Below are 23,165 nucleotides of genomic sequence, written 5' to 3'. Positions count from 1 at the left end.
GGACTGGCTGATCCTTGTGTTTCCCTTCCCACTCGAGACATTCCATAATCCCTGCCTGTCCTTTCCCACTCGGGATATTACCTGATCCCTGTGTGTCCCTTCTCCCTCAGGACATTCCATGATCCCTGTGTGTCCCTTCCCGTTCAGGAAAACTAATCCCTTGCTTGCTAAAATGGATAAATAGTAAACAAGTTTGGAGTTGGTGCTGGATTTATGGAATTCCACTGGACACCCAACTCCGGAAGAAATGACCCGTGTCTCTCTCCAGTGGGTCGTCATTGGTTTGTCGCACACTGGGAAGGGTTCCCATTTCTGCAGACAACAATGGGACAGGACTGTGGGAACACAGGACTGAGGGAACATAGGAGTGAGAGAACATGGGCACACAGGACTGCTAGAACATGGGAACACACAACCACAGAAATATGGGACTGCAGGAATGCAGGAACATGGGAACATGTAAGTATGGGAACATGGGACTGTGGGAACACGGGAACACAGAATTACAGGAACATGGGAATATGGGATTGTAGGAACACAAAAGTGCCAGAACACAAAAACACGTGACCACGGGAACACAGGAATGTGGGAACACAGGGCTGCAGGAACATGGAACAGCAATCCCACAAGACAGTGGTAATGTGGGAACATAGGAACAGGGAATTGTGGTAACAAGGGAACATGGGATTGCAGACACTGCCAGAACACAGGAACACAGAACTGCGGGGACACAGGAAAGTGGAAACACAGGACTACAGGAACATGGGACTGCAAGACGATGGGAATGTGAGAACACGGGAAGGCGCCCTCAACGCTCGTGTGCACTTGAGGGGTGGTGAAAGGTTGGATGATCCTTGTGTGTCCCTTACCCCCAGGACATTATCGGATCCTTGTGTGTCCTTTCCTCCTCAGGATGTTCTGCGGGAGCGCCCGGTGTCCTGTGCAGGGCCAGGAGTTGGACTGACTGATCCGTGTGGGTCTCTTCCCACTCGGGCCATCCCACGATCTCTGGAGGTCCCTCCCTAACTGGGATATTCCCAGATTCCCTCATCCCCCTCAGGATATCCTCGTCCCGCCCCGCGCACGCGCGCTGAGGATCCGGGACGGGGATGCGCCCCGCGCACGCGTAGTGCGGCGGGAGGGGGGGAGCGCTCCCGCCATGTCGCAACGCTGCGGGGACCGCGATCGCGATAGGGAGCACGACAGGGAGCGGGAGCTGCAGTGGTCGGCCCGCAGGATGGGTACGTCGCTGCTGCTGCAGCTGTCGGCGCACGAGCGAGAGCTGGACCTCGTGTGCCTCGACCACAGCTACGCCAAGCCCTGGAGCGCGCACCCCGATGCCAGCGCGGCCCGGCCCGCCCGACTGCTCTTCATCACACCCCGCAGGCACCTCGGCACCGCCCCGTGAGACACCGAGGGGCTGAGGGGAGGACTGAAGGGGAGAGGGGGAGGTCTGTGGGTGTGTCCTGAGGGGCTGAGGGGGCTTGCGGGGAAGGAGGGTCTTGAGAGAAGAGGGTGAGGGGTCTGAAGGTGACCAGGGGGGTCCTGAGGGGCAGGTGGTGGGGCTGTGAGGAGCGGGTGGGTGGTCCTGAGGGAGCTGAGTGGGCCTGCGAGAGGAGGGAGAAGGGCCAGGGGGACTCTGAGTGGCAGGTGGGGGGCTGTGAGGGGGGCCTGTGAGGGGGCCTGTGAGAATCCTGAGGCGACTGGGGGGTTGAGGAACCTGTGGGGGTTTTGAGTGTCAAGAGAGAGCTGTGTGGGGCTGGGGAGTCGATGAGAAGAGGGGAAGGGGTGCTCAGGGACCTCCCTAGGGGCTGGGAGCTTGTCTTGAGGAGCTTGTGGGGGTCTTGAGTGACAGATGGGTGGGCTGTGAGGGGAGTCAGGGCTCCTGTGGGTCTGGGGGGACTGTTGGGATCAGGAACCTGTGTAGGGGCTGAGAGCATGTCCTGAGGGGCTGTGAGGTGGGAAGAGGAGCTGTGAGGTGACAGTATGGGGCTGGGGGGTATGAGGGAAGAATGGGGGTCCTGGGGGGTAGTGTGGGGTTTGTGGAGCAGAAGGGTGGGGGCACCCTGAGGTCCCAGGGTGGACTGTGGGGTGGGTAGGGGGGGTCCTCTGGGGTGAGAGGCTGTAAGGGGTCCTGAGGGACCTGTGGGGCAGGTGGGGGCTGTGAGGGGAGCCTGTGTTGTTTGTGAGGGGGAGCTGAGGGGCCTGTGTAGGGCTAGGGTCATGTGAGTGGTCCCATGGGATGGGGGAAGTTTTGGGGGGCCTGAGGGGAGGAGCAGGACAGGCCCTGAGGGATCTGTGAGAGGCTGTTGAGGGAAGGGGAGAATGTGGGCCTGGGAAGACAAGAGCAGGTTTGGGAATCCAGAGAGCTTGGTTTGTGGGCCCAGGTGGCTTGGTTTGGGGTCCAGGATAGGCTTGGTTTGGGGGCACAAGGGCTTGGTTTGGGGGTGTAGGGGCTTGGTTTGGGATCCAGGATAGGCTTGGTTTGGGGGTGCAGGGGTTTGGTTTGGGCATCCAGGGAAGCTTAGTTTGGAATCCAGGGGGCTGCCAGGGCACAGATCAGGAGTAACAGGGTCCGTGAATCTCAGTGCCCACCATAGCAGAGCCCAGGGTAACCCATCCCTGTTCTAAATCCGTCCCTGCTCTAAACCCTCGTTCCCTGGCAGGGAGGCCGACATGCCAATTGACGTGGAGACAGTGACGCCCACCCCGGTACCCCTGTACGACAACCAGAAGGCCCGGAGTGTGATGAACGAGTGCGAGAGGCACGTCATGTTCGCACGCACTGATGCTGATGCACCTCCACCCCCTGATGACTGGGAGGAGCACGTCAACAGGTACCCAGGGACAGCAGGGACAGGGAATTCTGGCACCCCCTGGAGTGCTGGGAGGGTTTTGGTGAGACTGGACACACAGGGATGTTACTGAACTGAGCTATGTTCAAGGAAAATGGATTTTTATGTCCAAACTCATCTGGCTGCTGTGAAATCTGAGTGTGATGGTGGGGGGTGGCCCAGATGGTGAACCTCTCCCACGTGGCATCACAGAATCATTAAGGTTGGAAAAGACCTCTGAGGTCATTGAGTCCAACCTGTGCCCGATCCCCACCTTGTCACCCAGCCCAGAGCACTGAGTGCCACGTCCAGTTGTTCCTTGGACACCTCTGGGGATGGGGATTCCACCACCTCCCTGGGCAGCTGCTTCCAGTGCCTGACCACCCTTTCTGTTAAGAAATTCCTCCAGATGTCCATCCCATGAATCCATCTCATGTATTCAGGGGAGGTTGGAACAGTGAGTCATAGAGTGATGTACAGATCTATAGACTCATTTGGGTTGGAAAAGCCAAATTTTTAAGGTCATTGAGTCCACCCATTCCACAGCACTGCCAAGGCCACTACAAACCTGTGTTCCCAAGTGCCACATCCACAGGGATGTTAAATCCTCCCAGGGGTGTGGACTCCACCCCTGTGCCAGGGCTGAATGGCCTGTTCCGTGAAGGAATTTCCCCAGTATCCAACGTGACCCTCCCCTGGCACAGCTTGAGGCCGTTTCCTCTCATCCTATCCCTTGTTCCCTGGCAGCAGAGCCTGGCCCCCCCTGGCTTCACCCTCCTGTCAGGGAGTTGCAGAGAACAAGAAGGTCCCCCCTGAGCCTCCTTTTCTCCAGATGGAGCCTTCCCAGCTCCTTCAGCCCCTTCCCCACTCCATTCCCTTCTCTGGACACACTCCAGCCCCTCAGTGTCTGTATTGAGGTGAGGGCCCAGAACTGTCCCCAGGATTGGAGGAGCCTCAGCAATGCCCAGCACAGGCAGGGATCTGGGGAGTCATTGGATTACACGTAGATCCTCAGTTCAACCATGTTCCAATGTCAAAGAAAATGAGGATGTGCATAAATTTCACCCTGTGGAACCCTCCAGCCCACAGTGTTAACATTAGGAGGAATTTGGTTGTTTTATGGACAGCAGCTCTCAGGCCCCAGGCGTGTGTGTGACAGCTCCTGTGTGTCTCTCCCCACAGGACAGGGTGGACCATGGCCCAGAACAAGCTGTTTAACAAGATCCACAAAGCGCTGCAGTCGGACAGGTTGGCTCGCCTGGCCAATGAGGGGGTAAGAGTTGTTGTTATCTGTCCTTCTCAGCAAAGCCAGGATGGAAGTCTTGGCCTTTGGATCATGTAGCCTCAAGGAACAGGCAGCTCTGGGCTTCTTTGAGCCATGATTTTTGTGGAATCACAGAATATCCTGAGTTGAGAGGGACCCACAAGGATCATTGATCCAACTCCTGGCCCTGCACAGACACCTCAGCAATCCCACCCTGGCCCTGAGAGCGTTGTCCAAACACTCCTTGAGCTCTGGCAGCCTTGGGGCTGTGACCACTGCCCTGGGGAGCCTCTTCAGTGCCCAACCACCCTCTGGGGGAAGAACCTTGTCCTAATATCCAACCTAAACCTCCCCTGACACAGCTCCAGCACGTTCCCTCATGTCCTGTCACTGGTCACAGAGAGCAGAGATCAGAGCTGCCCCTCGGGAGGAAGTTTTGACTTTCTGGGAGGGCTCCCCTCAGCCTCCACTTGACTTCCAAGGACGGGTTTAGTCCTCACGGCCAGATGTTGGGCTTTGCTTCCAGGGGTCTTAGGGCTGCCCAAGCCAACACTTCCCTATGGATCAGGATGCATGTGACATGCTTGATTTTCCTCATAACTGTTCCTTTTGGATTTCCTGGTCTCCAGGCTTGCAATGAGCCTGTCCTGAGGAGGATAGCGGTGGATAAATGTGCCCGGAGGGTGCGCCAGGCCCTGGCCAGTGTGAACTGGGACACCAAACTTATCCAGTGGCTCCACACGACACTGGTGGAGACCCTCAGCCTGCCCGTGCTGGCCGCATACCTGGATGCTCTGCAGACCCTGAAAGGAAAGGTGATAAAAGCAGTGGGAGACTTGGCTGTCGTGGATGACCTTCTCCCTTTATCCAGCTCGCAGATGGAATTGTTATCCCTTGTTTTGTGTGTGTTTTCTCAGTCCCTCCTGGCCTCTGGTTTCAGATCCCCACACTGATCGACAGGATGCTGCTCTCTTCCACGGCCAAGACAGGAGCAGCTGGGGCTGAGGCTTTGTCCCTGCTGCTCAAGAGGCCTTGGGACCCAGCAGTGGGTGTCCTGTCCCATAATAAACCAGTAAGTGCCTCTGGGGGCTTGTGGGGAGCGAGAGGTCCCACATCAACTTTATTCTTCCTCTTCCTTCTACCTCTTCTGTCTTCTCTGCTCTTTCCCCCGCATTAGACTTGCTCAGTAATGGGGAGTCCTTCTGTTGGGCATGTTCCCCCTGGGCTATCCCAAGGGAGCTTTGGCTTGGGAAATTCATACTCCTTTCCACCTCTGTCTTCTCCCTGGGCTCTTTTCCCCATGGTTTTGACTTTCTCAATGACAGGGAGTCCTCCTGTTGGGCACATTCGGACTGTCCCAAACTTTGGCTTGGGAAAACAATCACTTAACAAGCTGTGCAAGGTCCCTCCTGCTTCCCTATGCAGGCCAGGCAGGCAGTGAGGTCCCTCCAGAGAAGCTGCTCTCCCTGACAGGTCTCTTGTTGAACTTTGCAGAGCAAGTTGCCTGGTTCCCCTCTCATCCTCATCGCTTCCTCTGGCCCTGCCAACTCCATGTTCCCCGCTTCCCGACGGCACCGCTTCTGGCAGTCACAGCTCTCCTGCCTGGGAAAGGTGTGTGGGCTCGGCTCTGGGGGAAGGACAGAGCTGCTTCCAGAAGCCTTTGGTGCACCAAAATCCTCGGAAAGCAAAGGCTGATGCTTGCAGCTTCAGGGTTTGCCATTGGAGACTGCATAGGAATGGATTTGCCCAAATCCAATGTGTTTGAGGTTTTTTTGATACTGTTATTAAGGATTGATGAGGTTTCTGGTAGGAAGGGGTTGGAGAAGGGAGACTGGAGGTCATGTTAGTCCTCTTGGCTATGGAGCTGCTCACTCATCTCCTAATGAGTGTGTTTGATACACTGGAGTGAGGGGAGATGTTTTCTGTTGGGAACCCATGGGGAGTTCTCCATTTACGTGGTTTTAGTAGCTAGAAATGAATCCTAGGGTAAAGAAGGAGAGAAAGCATGAGTTCATGTGTAAAATGGGCTCCATTCTGTGCTAATTGTTGTCGGCACCTGCTGTCCTCAGTAAGGCCTTGGTTAATTCCTGATTTTCCCTCTCCGTTGGCAGGTGATTCCCATTGCCACCTCCCTGCTGAACAATGGCAGTGGGGTAGGAGTGCTGCAGTGTCTGGAGCACATGATTGGGGCTGTGAGGAGCAAAGTGGCAGAGGTGAGGGAGAGGTAACGGGTTTATAAGGGAGTCTTTGTTCTCCCATTGACCTTATTCCCATTTCTGGAGGTGCTGTGCTTCTGCTTCTGCATCCCTGTGTTTTTGTCTCCTATAGATTCACAACCACTTCTCTCACAAGCAGATCATCCTGATCGGGTGGAACACGGGTGCCTTGGTGGCCTGTCACGTGAGTACCTGATTCCTTTACGTCGTCAAGGAAGCACAAGAAGGATATGGATCTGTTAGAGCAGCTCCAGAGGAGGCTGCAGAGGTGCTCCAAGGGATGGATGCCCTCTGCTCTGGAGCCAGGCTGGGAGAGCTGGGGCTGTTCGCCTGGAGAAGACCTCTCCAGGGAGACCTGAGAGCCCCTTCCAGTGCCTGAAAGGGCTCCAAGAGAGGTGGAGAGGGACTTGGGACAAGCGATGGAGGGACAGGACAAGGCAGAATGGCTTCCCACTGCCAGAGGGCTGGATTAGATGGGATATTGGGAAGGAATTCCTCCCTGTGAGGGTGATGAGGAGCTGGGATGGAATTCCCAGAGAAGCTGTGGCTGCCCCATCCCTGGAAGTGTTCAAGGCCAGGTTGGAGCGGGCTTGGAGCAACCTGGTCTAGTGGAAAGTGTCCCTGCCCATGGGACTGGATGGCCTTTTAAGGCTCCTCCAACCCAAATCCTTCCAGGGTTCTGTGATTCTCCCAGAGCCCACTTGGCAGCCTCAGTTCAGAGATGGATTTGAGAGGCTGTTACGCTTGATGGGTTCTCCTTGTCCCTTTCCTCTTTCTGTGGCCTGCTTTTGACCAGTCTGTGGTTGTGGGCCATTAGCAACTTGAGTCATTTAACATTTTCTAATCACTCTTTTGATCTCCAAAGCCAAGTGTAGCTATGGAAAGTGTTTCTGTGCCTGGCACAGCAGCTTTTGCTCCTGGGATGCTCTGTGCTGTGAGAATGCTGAGTGCTGCTCTTTCTGCTCAGGTTTCAGTGATGGAATATGTCACTGCCGTTGTGTGCCTTGGATTCCCACTGCTCACCGTGGATGGCCCCAGAGGGGTAAGGACCAGGTGGAGCTGTTGAAAGAACTGTACTTTTCTTTAAACCTCCCTACATTGTTTCATGGAATCAGGCTTGGAAGTCCAGTGAAATTGGCATCTTTTTTGCAGAATATCTGTGTGATTTGTCTTTGAAAGAGGTGTTGCATTTAGAGTAGGGACTGTTGCATTCCTGGTGGGATTCCTGATGCAATAGCAGGTGTGAGAGGTGCTATCTGTGCGTGTCTCGGCTGTGACCTGTTTTTGCTGGACGTGTAGATCCCTCATTAACCATGCCCTGGGTCCCTCATTAACTGTATCATTTGGCACCAGAGCTGGTTTATTCCTTTATGAGCTGAGCAGTGTGTGACTGGCTTGGGAATAATTAGAGCTGTGCAAATGCAGTGGCTAATTCTGAGGGTGTTGGAAATCCATCTGGGAGGTGTTTGCTGGAGCAGTTTTCATCTGGACTCAGTACAGCTGTCAGTCCCATCGGGATTAACCCCAAGTGCCTCTTTAGGTGTTCAGCTCCAAAGATTCTTCATCCTGGCTCAGCCCTTCCAGATTGCAATTCCCTGTGCTCTTGCAGGATGTTGATGACCCCCTCCTGGAGATGAAGACCCCCGTCCTCTTCGTCATTGGGCAGAATTCCCTGCAGTGCAACATCGAAGCCATGGAGGATTTCCGGGAGAAAATCCGAGCAGACAACAGCATGGTGGTGGTGGGGGGAGCAGATGACAATCTCAGGTAACACCCTGTCAGGTGGATACTCTCTTTTCCCAGGAATTCTGGGCAACATCTGGGCGTGCTGTGTAAATAAACCCCAGATTTGGTACTGGAACTAAGTAGGAATGGCATGAAAATGCTCCATACTTGGGTGAGTTTGGAATAATTGCACCAAAAAGCTGAGCCAGTTGTGTATGGGAATGGGGTTGCCTGATCTAGAGCTGGGCCCAGAGCACAGATCAGGTTTTAGAGCATCGTATGAATCAGAAATCTCTAGTGGGAAAAATCAGTAAAGGAGAGGAAAGAAAGAAACATAAAATTCTGACGCTGGGTCTGGAGAAAGAGCTCTCAAGTGTCAGATTTGCTTTGGCAAATGCTTTGGGATGCTGGATATTTTTCCTCAAAGTTTGTCTTGGCACTTCTGAGGGATTAATCTCATCCTTCCAGTAGTTGGTGCTCTTGGGTTGTGACATGAAGGCTCTTACTCAGGCCTTACTCAGTGTGTAACTGGATAAGGGACCCACCTTGTGTCACTTGAATCTTTCTCTCAGGTGAGGATGTTGTGAGCATGGAAGTGGAAAACCAAACATGTTGATTTCCATCTGTTTTTATTTCCCAGGATAAGCAAAGCCAAAAAGAAGTCAGAAGGCCTGACCCAGAGCATGGTGGACAGGTGCATCCAGGTAACCATGGGAATCTTCCCTTCACACTTCCAAAAAAAGGGGTAATCCCTGCCGAAATGTCTCAATGCCCAAAGGTTCCAGCCAGGATTGGTTGGATTGAAGGGAATCTGTCTCCTGAGGGGAATTTGGAAGTGGCTGTTTCGGTAGAGATGTGAGATTCCTGGTGGTGCACCTTAAACAAGGAGCAGTTTCCTAAGTCTCTCAAGGAACGCAGGTGGTATTTTTGGGGAGTTTGAAGAAACCATCATATTTCTCTCCCAGGTGTCCGAAATCAGCGGGGTGTGAGTTTTAATGAGAAAACCAGAGTCTGTCTGTGAGGTTTTAGATGTTCTCCCTGTGGAATATTAGACCTCCAGAGCCTTATCCATTTGTCCCTTTGGGAATCTCATTCTTTGATTTGTCTGTGAGTTCATAGGGAATCTTCTTGCAGGATATTAAACCTCTAGAGCCTTATCCATTTGTCCCTTCAGGAGTCTCATTCTTGGGTCTGTCTGTGAGGTTTTAGGGATTCTTCCTGCGGAATATCAAACCTACAGAGCCTTATCCATTTATCTTTTTGGGAATCTTATTGCTCCTTTGCTTCAAACTGTGAAGATCCATTGTTAGAGACCTGCCCACCTCTTAATCCAGCTATTTATTCCCTCCTCCCTAGGATGAGATAGCTGACTTCCTGACTGGAGTGCTGACCCGAGCCGAGAGCCACTCGGGCTCCGACCCCCGGGACCTGGATGCTGAGAAGAAGAAAAAGCCCCGTGACTCCACCAGGAGGGATCTGTCCTTTGACTTGCCAGAAAGGAACAGCAGACCTACCTCCCCCGCAGCCAAAGTGCCAGCCTCGCCCTCAGGATCAGAGGTGGGAGCTTTTCCCAGGGTAATTCCAGCTGGGAAAGGCTGAGGTTGTGTAAAGAGGTACCTCTGTGCCACTGAAATATTTGGTGAGAGCTGTGATTAGTGTTGAAGATGGAGGTAAGAGGATATGGAGGAGTGATGGCCTCAAGTTGTGCCAGGGGAGGGTTAGATTGGATATTAGGAAAAAGTTTTCATGGAAAGGGTTGTAAAGCATTGGAAGAGGCTGCCTAGGGCAGTGGTGGAGTGACCATCCCTGGAAGTGTTCAAAAAACACATGGTTGTGGCACTTGAGGATGTGTTTAGTGGTGACTGTGGTGGTGGGTTATGGTTGGACTTGATGATCCTAAAGGTCTTTTCCAGCCCTAACAATTCCATTGTTCCAATGACTTGTGGTAAGACAAATGAACCTTCAGAGATAGGTGTGCTCCAGCTGAAGGATTCCTGGCACTCAGGGTTAAGACTGACTTGAGGAAACGTTGGGATAAGAGGTATCCCTCTCTTCCAACAGGACTTATCCAGCGTCTCCAGCAGCCCCACTTCCAGCCCCAAGACCAAAGTGGCCACAGTGTCCCTCCAGAAGCCCCCCCCAGTGGGCACCACACAGCTCCTCAAGAGGCAGATGCCGAGGGCAGACACAGTCCTGACACACAAGCAGGCACAAGGTAATTCCCTGCAGCTTTCCCACCCTTTTAGCGTCCAGGTTTTTGGTCTTTTTCTGTTCTAGTGTGTGGAGGTTTTTGTCTTCCGAGTCTTGTCTTGAATTCCAAGCTCCCCGTGGCAGCTTTTTCTCCAGCTCAGTCCCTGTCACTGCCATCTGAAGGGATTGGAGGGTTGGAATTATGTTGGGAATTATGTTTGTGGAGTCTTCCTGCTGTTGGGGGATGGGAAGGACTTTCACTTTGGCTCATCAAATCCCTCTGTAGCCTTGCTCTAATCCTTTTGGAAGTGGGAGCCCCTTGTCCAGTGTCATGAATCCTTGAAGGCTCCCTGGGAAGAGACTGAAGGTGCTCAGGAGAGAATAAAGATGCTCAGGTGATGTTTGAGGCTGTTGAATTGAGACTGAAACTGTGGGATTTAGGGAATTATAGAGTGATCTTGCAGTAAATGACTGTGGAAAACCCACTCTGAATAAGAACCCACCCTGTGGAGTTTTGTGTCCTGTTAGTGTTGATTTAAAACCTTTCTGTGCAGCTTCATTGTGGTGGTGAATGCCTGGAGTGTAGGAAGTGGTTTTGTGGATGAGGATCCTCCTGGCAAATCCCTGGGCAAGTTCTCCATCCTTCCTTCTCTCCTTATTTCTTTGCCCAGGGCAGACCTGAACAGGCTCATTGTTGTCTCCTGTGACCTTCCACGTCCTCTGAAGCCTTTTCCTAATTCAGGGATAGACTCCAGGAGGAAGCTGAAGCTTGCATTTTCCTTAATTTCTCAGACAATGGACTGAAGGATTGTATTCCTTTGTTGTTGTAGCTGAGGGAAACAGTTTCCAGGTAGCACATGGGAGGCAGGAGGAGGGTCTTTTTGGGTCTTTGGCTGTGTCGCGGCTCTCTGGTTTAGTCAGCAATGCTGCTGCTCCTGGCTGGAGCTGCTCAGGGATGTGCTGGCTCACATCTCCCAGCTGCTCTCAGCTCCTTGGTGCAACTGAGCCAAGCTTAGCTGTGCTCTTCCAGCCAGGCCTGCTCTTGTTTCCAGGGCCTTTTCACAGTGGCTGTGGGGCTGGAGAGGGCTCCAGGTGAGAGGTGGGATGAGGAGGAGGTGGCTGTGTCTCCGTTGTGCCTGTGGCTGGATGAGTTATGTCCAGAGCTCTGTCTCTGCTCCGAGGTCTGTCTATGGTGTCCCTGGAGCTCCCTGTCCCCTCCAGAGATCCTGTGATCCTGTAATTCTCTCTGATTCATTTCAGCTCAGTTTGCTGCTTTTCTGAAACAAAACATGCTGGTGAGGAAAGCTCTTCCTCCTGGCACCTCTTCATGTCTCTTTGGTGAGTATCCTCTCACTTCCCGCTGTCTCTCTTCCTATCTCCCTCCTCTCTGTCTCTGCTCCCTTCTTCCATCATCTTCCTCTCCCCTTGCATTGATTTGGGGATGTGGCCCAACGTGTCCCCTTGTCCCCCTGCTTTTTGCTTCCTCTTTGCTGTATTTGGAGCTGGAGCCAAGGGTCCACTTTACCTGGGAGCTATGACTTTTCCCGAGCTCTTCCTTGTTCCAGTGGATAAAGGCAGTGTCTGGCAGCTGGTTTGCTCTGATGGACTAAAGCTTTGTGCACGAGTTTAACCCTTTTTCTTTGCTGGGGGTGAGAAGGGGACATGGACATCAACCTGAAGAGACCATGTGTGGTTGTGGTGGAGCATCCCAGACACGTGGGAGAGAAACAAGGGACAACCAAGTGACTCAGAAGGGACACATGGAGCAGCTTTGCTTGGTCTGAGGGAATTAGAGCAGAGAGGTCAGGGAGGGGGAAGCTGTGATGGATCAGGGAGAGGGGTGGCTTTGAGAAGCTGTGATAGATCGGGGAGAGGAATACTGTCTGGACCAGGAGACATGTGGAAGTGAGTGCTCCGTAGTCCTGGAGTCTCTCAAGTTGAGCACAGAGGTAACTGAGTGTGTCATGCTCTGAGGGTTTGGAATCAAGGGGCGAAATCCATAGTATCTGAAGATGTGTTTTACCATCACAAATGACTGAACGTGTGGATCTGGGGTTAGGAGGGCAGGCAAAGTGGAAATCCAAGGATTTGGGAGGCTGTGGTGGTGTCATATGAGTATGTCAGTACTCCATTAGGGTGCTGAGAGCTGACATGGGTGAGCAGTTCCTCTGCCACCCCAAATGCTGTTGCCTTTAACTCTCCAACCATGGTAATCAACCCCTGAGGCAGGTATTGCCCCAGGCTGGTGGTTTGAAAGGTTTCTTTCCCTCTTGAGCGTGGTTTAGGGGTTTCTTTCTCCCTGGAGCCTCACTTAGAGCTCTCCCCTGTGCCATGAGGGGAGAGAGCACACTTGGAGCCCTGCAGGGGAATCCCCAGATGGTGGGAGCTGTGGAGAGCCTGGCACAAGCCTGGGGGGGTCTGTTCATAACTTCAAAAGCCAGTTAAAATCTCTGGGCTTGTTAATGCCTGAGATGTGAGGCAGGAAGGGGGGTGGAGCTTCATGGATCCACAAGGAAGAACAGGGTCCTCCCTGGAGTGGTGGGAACACAGAGGGACGTTGGGTCACTGCTTGTTGATGCTTTGAGGGACACCTGACACCTGTGCACGTGCCTTTCACTGTCCTGCTTGGCTGGTGGCCCTTGGGTGGGGCTGTGGGGCCTGCAGGCTGTGCACGGCTCTGAGGACTCTCTGGATGCATCTGGGTCTGGATGGTGCATGTTTGGAGGAGGGCAAAGGCATGGAAGTGTTGCATGAGTGAACAGGCCTCAGGTCCAGCCATGGAGAGCAGGACAGCAAGCTTGGCACTTGTCTTGAGGACCAGAGCAGCCCCAAAATGCTTGGAGTTGCCTGAAATTTTGGGATTTGACTGCAATCCTGTCCTACATCCACAGTTCTGAGGTGCGTAGGTGGTACACAGTGTATAAACACATGTACACACACGTCTATATCTATTTTATACAATATATCTGCACCTGGATATTTATAGATAAAAAGGGATGTACATCTTGGCCTCTGTGCTGTGGAATACATGGCTTGGATGCCCAGGACCATCTGGATATAGGGAATTCCCAGCATTTCAGGCTGGACTGGATGATCGTAGGGGATGCTGGATGGGCAGGATGTGGCAGCTCGTGGCTATGTCTTGTTCCTGAGCTGTTGTGCGTCCCCTGTGCTTTTTCACAGGCTTTGGCCCTGGGAAGTTTATGCTTTAGGGGGGATGGAATGGATGTGACACATCAAGGATGTGGCAGCAAAATGACACATTGGTGTGGAAGAGAACTCTCAACATGTGGGTTTTCTCCCCAAGTACTAGTGTGGGGCTTTGAGGGGCTTGGCTTTGTTGCTGCACCTTTTCTGCTTTGCTTGGTGCCTCCCAAAAACCTGCCCAGCTCCAGGAAGAATAATAGGTATGCAAATCCCTTGGCTGTGTTGGAGGAGCAAGTAGGGTAAGCTCTGATCCTGCACCATCTCTGCAAGTCTCCACCTTGATCACCTCACCTGGAAATTAGGGATGTTGGAGGGGCCTTTTGCCAGGAATTGGATGTGCCACACTTTGAAATGAAAAGTGTTGATGTGGAGGTGTGGTATCACTGTCCACATCCATTTCCCTTCTCTGCAGAGGCAAGACAGATGTTACATCCCATCCTGCCTTAGCCTGTGAGTAGCTTAAGCCAAATCCTGGCCTTAACTCAGCACAGGACAGGCAGGAGCCAGCTGAGGTGGAAAGGAGAGCGTGTTCAAGGTGCATGGGAGTGGGCAAGGCTGACATGGAGGGAGCTGAGGAGGTGTGTGCATGGGCATGTGTCCCTCCTGTGCCCAGAGGAGCAGCGCTGACCTAGAGGTGCTCAAACAGCTCCTTCTGTGTCCCCCAGTTCCGGTGCCAGAGCCCTCGGAAGGGGCTGAGAAAGATGATGTGCGTTTGCAGCTGAAGAGGCACCAGCCCCCCAGCCCGACCCAGTGCTCCAAATCCTCCAAACGAGCCAAAATCAAGGTGACCATTGTCTCCCACGGGGATGCTGCTGCCATGGGCACCGGAGCTGCCCTCACCACCCAGGCAGAAAGTGAGTTGTGGCTGCACAGCTGCTTCTTAACCCAAAAACAGGGCCCTGGCTGTGCCCAGACCTGCCCTCAGGGGCACCTGCAGGGAGGGGAGGGAGCTGTGATTTATTGACCTATTGCTGCTATTTTTGGAGGAGTTTGCTGCAGAAAAGGTGGTGGCTTGAGGTGTGAGTGGCTTGGGGGCAGCTGGGGGAGTGTGACACGTTGGGGCTTGGCAGGAGCCTGTTTTCTATAGTGATTGGAATTGCACATTCCAGCAGAATGCTTGGCTGTAGCCTGGAGCTAGGAGGTGAATTTTACACCTTCCTGTAGTCTTACACCTTCCTCTGGTTTTACACTTTCCTCTGGTCTTACTCCCTCCTTCCTCTGAGTGTGGAGCTGCTGCTGGAAGCAGGATGCTGGTCCTGCTGGACCCCTTGCTCCATGTAGGTCGGGTGCATCTCTGGTTCCGCTCTTCCCACCTGGAATATGCTCCTGCTTTAGGGATGGCAACCATGTTCCTCCCTTTGGAAGACCTTTGTGTGTTCAGACACTTCAGCCCCGTGGGGCCTGGAGTCTTGGCACAGCACACAGTTGACGCACATATAAAAATCCCAGCTTTCCTACCTCTGCATCTGGGAAGACTCACCACAATACATCCTGTATCCAAGGAGAGGTGATGTGCTCCATCTTCTTCCCCTTGAGCCTTTGGAAGAGAGGCCAAAAGCTTTGGCTACTGTTCCCTGTGACCCTGAAGGATGTTTTCTTTTCTGGAGTGTGTGTTTTCCTCCTGCCAGAGCTTCAGATCCATAAGGTTATGGACTGAAAGTGGCTCCGTTCTGCTCAGAAATCAGAGCTTTTCCAAGCTGAGAAATAATTCTGCTCCTTTCCAAGCACCTCTTTGCTAATTTAACAGTTGTTTTAAACTGTGAAAGTACCTAAATCCACATCGTTTTGGAAGGTTACAGTTGATCTTCGGGCAGCTTTGAAAATCTCTGCTTTCTGGAGTCTTTTTTTATTTTATTTTATTTAATTTTCCAAACTTTACTTCTTTTCACAGAAAGGAAATGAATTACAGAAGTAAAACATGAACCAAAACAAGAATTCCCTCTTACCCGGTGTGAGCAGGAGGAAAGCACAAGACAAACACAGTTGTATCCCAAAAAACACCGCAATAAACAAATCTCGTGACTCGTCGCATCCCTGTGTATTTTGTAAAGTGTCTTTAATTAAAGAATCCTTACAAAATCCATCAGCCAGATCCCAAAAATCCATTGAGGTGGTTCAGCTGTGCCATGATGAACTTAGGAGGGGATTAGTGGAGACAATGTTTAGGAGAGAGATTTGGATTTGGTGTCGAGGGGCTGAGATTCCCGAGACTTTGGAAGCTGATTCCTTCAATCTTGGCTGTCGTTCCACAGCAGTTTTGATTGGACTTTGTTCTTTGGGATGTGTGTTTTTCCTGGAGAAGATGTTCTGGGGGCAGGATGAGCCCACAGCCGTGCCTATGGGTACTTGTGTGAGCGGGGGATCCCTAAAAATTCCCTAAAGCCCCGTGGAGGAGGGAAAATGAGGATTGTCCTTTTTCTCTTGCAGTTGTCTCCGGAAAGCCGGTGCCCATGGCCGTGTCTGGAGCAAAGGAGCTCTCGGGGCTGCTCTCCACCCCCAGGTGAGTGGGAATTTGGGATTTATGAGCTGTGGGTCTCTTCGACAGGAAACATCACAACAGGGGCAGTCCTGCATATGGAACTTTCTGGTTTCTTGCTTCTCACTGGAATGTTCTGCCATGTGGCAGGAGGCTTTTGGGCTCCTGAAAACTCGTTGCCACCTGGGAGTCGAGCCTGTGAATGGCAGAAATGGGTGGAAGTAGAAGGTATTGTGGCTGTTGGGTTATGTTTTATGTAGTTCCCCAAATTCAGGTTATCTGTTTTTTGAATGATTGGGGTGGCTTTGGCAGAAATTCAGTGTTTAATCCTTCCCTTAATTCCTTTTGACAGTCAAGCTTTTATTTTCCCAAAGACAGGGAAAAGCTTCAAAGTGACTCATGAAGGTCATTAACTGCCCATAGGGATTTCTATTGGGGGATGAATCTCATGTTGATGCCTGTTTTCCCTTCTAATTCAAACCCAAGCTGTGGGCAACCAGACTCTGACTGATCTTGTTGCCCAGAGAGACTGTGGATTCCCCATCCCTGGAAGTGTCCAAGGCCAGGTTGGACAGGGCTTGGAGCAACCTGGTCTGGTGGAAGGCGTCCCTGGGTGGAACTGGATTTGAGGTCCCTCAAATGGGACCCAAAATGTTTTGAGATTCTGTGATCTGGGAGAGGAGAAGAGTTGTTTTAAATAGAAAGTAGGTTTTAAACAGGAAGAGTATCGCTTTGGGGTCAACGACTTTTATGTAGGGTGACCCAGAGAGGTGCACGCTTGTAACAAGCCCTTCCAGTTTGGAAATCCATGGATTTTGCCACAGGTGCTCCTGCAGTGGAACAGGGAAACTTCCCTTGGACCTGATGATCTTAAAGGCCTTTTACAACCTTAACAATTCCCTGATTCTCTTGCTTTGGGTTTTTGTAGCTGAACTCCCTTCCTCCAGGAGTCCTGCTGGTTGTTTGGGTCGGTGCCATCTGTGTTCCTGTGCGGTTTGTCACTGACGGGAGCCTCTTTCTTCTCTTTTAGGCTGAGTTCAGCAGCAGAGGCGCCACTAAGCCCCGCTCCAGCTGGAATTCCCAGTAGCACAGCTCCCAGTGCATTCCATGCCCTGCAGAGCAGGCTGGTGGCCAGCAGCACCCACGGCCTGCAGGCCCAGCCAGCCAGTGCCCTCCAAGGTATCCACCTCCCCATGTCTATCCTGGGAAGGTAAAAGGTAAACTAGGTTCAAAATCACTCAGTGGAGGCTCTTCCTTGCATTCCCTGGTTGCTTTGGGTCTGGTTGAGGCAGGATTTGTAGGGATTTGCTGTGGAAGATGCAGTGGGATGCAGCAGCTGACCTGATAATTGTATCACTTGTATGTAATGATGCCTTGAAACACCAAACCCGACCTCTTCTTGCATCTTGAGTTTCAAAGGTGACCCCATTTATAGCTGTAGCAGTGGAATGAAGCTGTGCTAGGGGGATTTAGGTGGGATATGGGGAAAAGGTTCTTTCCCCAGAGGGTGGTTAGGCACTGAACAGGCTCCCCAGAGTTTGGTCGTGGCCCCAAGGCTGGCAGAGCTCAAGGAGTGTTGGGACAATGCTCTCAGGGACACGGTGGGATTGTTGGGGTGTCTGTGCAGGGCCAGGAGTTGGATCCATGATCCTTGTGGATCATCCAACTCAGGATATTCCATGATTCTATGAAACATGTGGCACTATGTGTGTAGAGCAGCTTGGAGGATTCCCACCAACCTCGGATTTCTGCTCGTTAAAGAGCAGGTTTCCAACCATGGGACACACCTGGAATTTCATGCTACTGAATTCTCCAAGCCTGATTTGATTCTTTTCCTGGATTTTTTTCTTTTTTAGGAGCAGCATCTGCCAGCAGCCTGCTCCAAGGGCTGAGCTTCAGCCTGCAGGACATTGGGACCAAGACATCCACCCTCCCTGCCAGCATGGCTGCTGCTGGGCCACCTGTGCAGGTATCCACTGGAGATCCCACAGGGAAGCTGTGTGCAGGCTGGAGTTAGAGGGAACTTGGACAAGGCTCTGTTTGCTCCAGGACCAGGAGAGATGAGGAGGGGAGGCTCAGTGACAGGTCTAGAGAAGGGGTCTGTGGGAAGGTGTTTCTAGGCAGCCTTCTAGAAAATGCTGAGTTGGAGAATGGATTTAGAGGAATCAGGGATCATTCTCCTGGATATTCTGGGAAAGCACACACCTGTGACCTCTCACTGTACTGGTCATCCCTTCAGTGTGAGGTGATTTCATGCATGGCTTCATTTGGAGTGGGCTCAGTTTCTCCCAGTCATAGTATCAAGCCGAAATGAGATGTGCAAACTGGAAGGGATAAGTTTACTGGCATTTAGACCTGCGTGTGACCAAGAAAAAAGTGGGAAAACCATGACCTCTAACACCTCTGGCTTCTGTGGGAGGGAGAGGCTGTGCCACCGCCTCATCCCCTTTCCTTCCAGGTGCTCAGTGCTGCTGCTTGTCCTTGCAGAGCTCAGCTGTGAAGGCTCCCACAGCCCTGCAGAGCCTCAGTGCCATCACCACAGACACGGGCACCATCGTCCGCACCATCCCTGTGCCCACCTCCCTGGCCCTGGGGGCCTCAGCCAGCGGGAAGCCCTCGGCCATCCACCAGCTGCTGACCAATGGGGGGCTGGCCAAGCTGGCCAGCAGCCTGCCAGGGCTGGCCCAGATCTCCAACCAGGCAGCAGGTGAGGGACATGGGGGCAGGGAGGCATCTGGAACACCCCTGAGAGTGAGGAAGAAGGAAGGACTGGGCTGGAACACCCCAACACCCTGAGAGTGAGGGATAAGGAGGCAGGGAGGTGCCTGGAGCACCCTGAGGGTGAGGGAGAAGGGGGGCTGGAAGGTGATCCAGGTGCCTGGAGCACCCTGAGACCAGCGTTCCCAAACCTTTTTCCTTATGGACAACCACATGTGCTGGCAGTTTCCAAGGAGCCGCCTCTGATGAAAAGGCTTCTGGTGCCCCCCAAGCTGCTGATTGTGGCTTCCACAATCCCTCTGTCTCAGGGACATCTCCCATGTGTGTTTTCCAGGCCTGAAGGCGCCCACGACCATCACTGTGACCCTGCGAGGGCAGCCCAGCCGTGTGAGCACCCTGAGCCAGGCGGCTATGGGGATGATCCAGCCCCAGCTGGAGGAGCAGCCCATGCAGACACAGGGCCCTCAGGTAATCTGGGATACCCTTCCCCACAGAACATGTCCATCACTGCTCACCTGAGCTGTTTCTGACTGTCGCAGTCCAAGGGCAGGTGTGACTGTGGTGGGGAAAGTGTTCTTGGTCACATCTCTTGGGTGTGATGAGTTGGTGATTTGCTGAGGAGTTGGTGATTTGCTGAGGTGGTTGAGAAGATCCAAGTCATCATCATGTCTGTGTTAGGGTTGATTGTGCTTGATATCACAGAATCATGGACTGGTTTTGCTCCAAGCCCAATCCAGCCTGGTCTTGGACACTTTCAGGAATCCAGGGGCAACCACAGCTTCTCTCGGAATTCCATCCCGCCCCCTCCCCTCCCCACAGGGAAGAATTCCTTCCCAATATCCCATTTAACCCTACCCCCTGACAATTGGAAGCCATTCTGCCTTGCCCTATCCCAAGTCCCTCTCCAGCTCTTGGAGCCCTTTAGGCGCTGGAAAGAGCTCCAAGGTTTTTGCAGGGCAACCTGTGCCAGGACCTCCCCACTCTCCCAGGGAACAATTCCCAATATCCCATCTAAACCTTCCCACACTAATACTGCACCAAGGGAATCTCCAGCTAGACTTGGAAAACTGCCATCAGCATGTTACTGAATCCCCAGATAAAAATTACCCTTCAGGTGAAGCCTTTGCATGGAAGTTGGGTGAGTACAAAGAGCAGCAGCCAGAAATCCTTTGGTTGCCCTGTTAGAGCTGACATTGCATCTGTCATTGCTGGGAGTTCCCATGCAAAATCATGGTTTACTGCTGGTTAAAGCTGATTTGGGAGCATCCGCATCCTTCTCAGTTTCTTTCAGTCGCTGAGCTTAGAAGCTGGCTAAGGCAGAGCTCAGAATCCCGAGCTGGTGCCCCTCAGATCCCCCCTGAGCACCAGGGGAGTAACTTGTGTAGGTCTGAAACTCCTCATCCATGTGGGAAACAGCTTTTGTGCTTTTCAGTAAACATCAGAGCTGCTGTGCTTCCCTTCATGTCCTTGTTACCTTTGAGACCCCCTAAATACCCAGGAGAAGTGATGGAACATGACACAGATTGACTCCAGGGTTGAGTGGTTTAGGAAAGGGTTAATTTTTTATGTGGTGCCACTTGAAAGTGGATATTTGATCCTGAGCTGTGACTTTTCCCTACAATGCTGAGCTTGTGTGTTGAAGGCAGGGCTTAATTGTGTGGCTGGTGTAAGAGTTGCTTCAAAAGCAAACTGAAAGCTGCCTTTTACAGGAAATGGGGTGAGCTGTGTGTTTTTGTAACTAATTATAGCCCTTGACATCAGCTCCCTGTCCCTCTGGCGCAGGCAGAGGGTTACGTAATCCAGGGCTTCCTGGAACAGACTGGATTTACAAAAGGCTTTGGGGGATAATGCTGGGGGCTTAAACTCTTGTGTTTTCAGCAGTAGCCAGAGCTATTGTTGGTTGTTCCCTTTGAAATTCCAGCTGGGCCTTTGCAGGAAGCTGGAAGCCATTTCAACTGGATTTCAACTGTGCCTGAAGCATCTGAGCTGCACTTTGAGGGGGTAGCTTTCCTTCCCCCTAGGCATCAAACAGTAGGTGGGAGATTCAGGAATCTCCCTGTGGAGTTTGGTACAAATGCTTCCTGTGAGAGCAGAAACAAGAGTGTTTTATGTGGCTTTACACTGAAAATACAGGTTAAAACTTCAGCTTCTCTTTTCAAGAAACTGCTCTGTGGGGCTTTAAGGGTTGGGTGGGTTTCCTCTGGCACTGTGGTGACACCCTGGGAGCAAGCTTCAGGGACTGAGGTGATGCTGGATCACAGTTCTGTTTTCTGCCAAGATTTACACAGCCAAGTCTGGAGCTGCAAATCTGGGCTGAGTTTTGGGGTCTCCTGCAGAGGGCATGAGGAGTCATGATTTCAGCCCTTGTAAGCAGGTGAGACCACCTTTCTTATCCTGAAGTCTCACCCTTTCAGCTCCTGGGAGGAGGAATATTAATTACAGCTAAGGGAACACCATAAAATTGCTGCACAAGGCAGAAAAATCCAGGTGTGACTTGCCTGGGCATCAGGTGATGCTCAGACTTGAGCTGGAGCTCTGCTGGTTGGTGGTGGAGGAGGAAATCAGATTGGATCAGAGGAATCGATCCAAAAAGGTGGATATCTGCTGGAAAAGCCACTTTGGAGTGTGAATTGTCAGCACAGCACTGGGAGGACAGCCAGGAGAGCACAGACTGCACAGGTCAGGCACATGAAACAGACCCAGAGGCACATGAAGAACCCCTCAGGTGAGGGAATTCCAGGTATTGGGAGCTCTCCATCTTGGGATACAAATCCCAGCTTCCCAGCTGTCCCAGTACTGGACATCTGGTGGCCCCTGCTGCTGTGGGACCAGCTGATTCTTGTCAGTTTATCTTTTACAAGCAAGAGGGAATAGCTGCTGATGTGGAGGATGGTATGGCTGTTCCAGTTTCTGCTGGTGTCACTGGTGTCATTGTTGGGTCTGTACCAGGTGGGAATCACTCCTGAGCCTCTCGTTGTTGCTTTACTACAGGAAAATCCAGACCTTGGTGATGTCTCTGACAGCCAGAGATGGAGAGATGGTCAGAACCATTACATTCCACTCTGGAAAAGGCAATGATCCTTGGGGGATCTGAGCAGGGAGGTTTCCTTGGGGAATCTGAGTGGTCTGGGAGTAGAGTGGTGCCAGTTTTCGTTGTTTTGGTTTCCCTGCCTGGGTTGTGCCAGCGCTCGGGTTTGTTTTGGGGTCTCACTCTGGAGACTGGACCAGGCCAGGTCCTTCTGTTCAGTCTGGAAGAGCTGAAGGGTGCAGCATTGGGATAATCCCAGTGCTCTCCATGTCCCCATCCCAGGCTTGGCTCAGCTGCACCTCAAGCCCTTGATTTTTGCTTCACATGAAGCAACATTTGCTTCATGGCCAAGATGCTTTTGGGGGGCACAATTCCCATCAGCTCCCAGGGTGAGCACCGTGTCCCCCACTGCTGATCCTCTCCCCTTCTCCACAGTGACCACCACCAGCCCCATGAAGACCCTCTACGTCATGTCAGCCGCCAGGCTCTCAGCTCTCACCAAGCCTGGGATGAGTGAGGCTCCTGCCATGCCCCTCACACTGCTGGGCATCCAGCCTTCCTCCTCTTTCTGTTCCTCCTCCTCCTCCTCCACTGGTGCCCTCCTCTTTGCCACCCTGGTGCACCCCAAGGTGGGACCTGCCCTGCAAAGCCCCTCCAGGATGCTCCTCCTGACCCTAGGGAAGGGTGACAGGGCCCTAGGACACTTCAGGGAGAGGGTCAGCCTAGCCAAGAGCCACGTCCTGGGGCCCCTGGAGACCCTGGGGAGGGCTCCCCTCATGGTGGACAACGGCAGCACCATCATCCACCCCAGGGAGGCTCAAGCCAACAGACACTTAGTGCGTATCCTCAGGCTGGACAGCTCCTCCAGCATCACCCACCAGCCATAGGGACCCCAGGGACCCACAGGAAGGCTGAGGGGTGGGAAAGGAGCAGCCCCCTGGGCAGAGGAGTGATGTTTTTCTGGGTTTGTTATTGTTTAATAAAAATTTCCTTTTTTATTCTTTTGTGCTGAGTTTGTGGCCACAGCCCCTCCAGAGGCAGCTGGGGGGAACTTGTGGTGAGGGTGGATTTCTGGAGTTGTAGAGAAACGGAGGGACAAAATAGGAATGGATCCAGGGAAGGATCTACATTGTGGGTCCAGGGAGCAGGGGGGCAGCTCCTCCTGTACCTCCCTTATAGAATCAGGGAATCATGAGCAGGAAGGATCATCCATCCATCTCTGGGCCCTGCACAGACACCCCAACAATCCCACCCTGTCCCTGAGAGCATTGTCCAAACACTCCTTGAGCTCTGGCAGCCTTGGGGCTGTGACCACTGCCCTGGGGAGCCTCTTCAGTGCCCAGCCACCCTCTGGGGGAAGAACTTTTTCCTGATATCCAGCCTAACCCTGCCCTGACACTACTCCAGCCGTTCCAGGGTCCTGTCACTGGTCACAGGAAGCAGAGTCAGAGCTGCCCCCAATGAGCTCTGCCCTCAGTCTCCTCCACAGGGTTTCCCACCTCTGGAT

At 52.6% G+C, this 23,165-nt stretch overlaps 1 protein-coding gene across 7 annotated transcripts; it reads left to right on the top strand.

Moving 5' to 3' along the window:
- Positions 1-1,119: 1,119 nt before the first annotated feature.
- Positions 1,120-22,656, top strand: KANSL3 (KAT8 regulatory NSL complex subunit 3). 7 transcript variants are annotated; one of them, XM_032712794.1, is made up of 21 exons: positions 1,120-1,404; positions 2,667-2,837; positions 4,017-4,107; positions 4,728-4,913; positions 5,039-5,170; positions 5,593-5,709; positions 6,210-6,311; positions 6,427-6,498; positions 7,282-7,356; positions 7,924-8,081; positions 8,680-8,743; positions 9,396-9,596; positions 10,101-10,254; positions 11,490-11,567; positions 14,102-14,290; positions 15,864-15,936; positions 16,943-17,091; positions 17,769-17,881; positions 18,400-18,619; positions 18,965-19,098; positions 22,094-22,205. In XM_032712794.1, exons 1-21 carry the CDS (start codon positions 1,160-1,162, stop codon positions 22,094-22,096), a joined length of 2,727 nt encoding a protein of 908 aa, XP_032568685.1. In that variant the 5' UTR covers positions 1,120-1,159; the 3' UTR covers positions 22,097-22,205. The 7 variants fall into 7 exon arrangements, with proteins under 7 accessions (XP_032568685.1, XP_032568684.1, XP_032568686.1 ...); XM_032712793.1 differs by having other exon boundaries at positions 10,098-10,254; XM_032712795.1 differs by lacking the exon at positions 11,490-11,567 and having other exon boundaries at positions 10,098-10,254.
- Positions 22,657-23,165: the final 509 nt, after the last annotated feature.

Source organism: Chiroxiphia lanceolata, chromosome 28, assembly GCF_009829145.1.
Source record: "Chiroxiphia lanceolata isolate bChiLan1 chromosome 28, bChiLan1.pri, whole genome shotgun sequence".
In the NCBI taxonomy this organism is placed as follows: domain Eukaryota; kingdom Metazoa; phylum Chordata; class Aves; order Passeriformes; family Pipridae; genus Chiroxiphia; species Chiroxiphia lanceolata.
Note: the sequence above shows the minus strand (reverse complement) of the source record. Positions and strands in the feature narration are given on the sequence as shown.

Bases quoted from the DNA above. Each gene is read 5' to 3' on its own strand.
- KANSL3 (XM_032712793.1), top strand. From the start codon at position 1,160: ATGTCGCAACGCTGCGGGGACCGCGATCGCGATAGGGAGCACGACAGG. The intron at 6,499-7,281 runs GTGAGTACCTGA...CTTTCTGCTCAG, and splicing joins GTGCCTTGGTGGCCTGTCAC to GTTTCAGTGATGGAATATGT. The intron at 15,937-16,942 runs GTGAGTGGGAAT...CTTCTCTTTTAG, and splicing joins GGGCTGCTCTCCACCCCCAG to GCTGAGTTCAGCAGCAGAGG.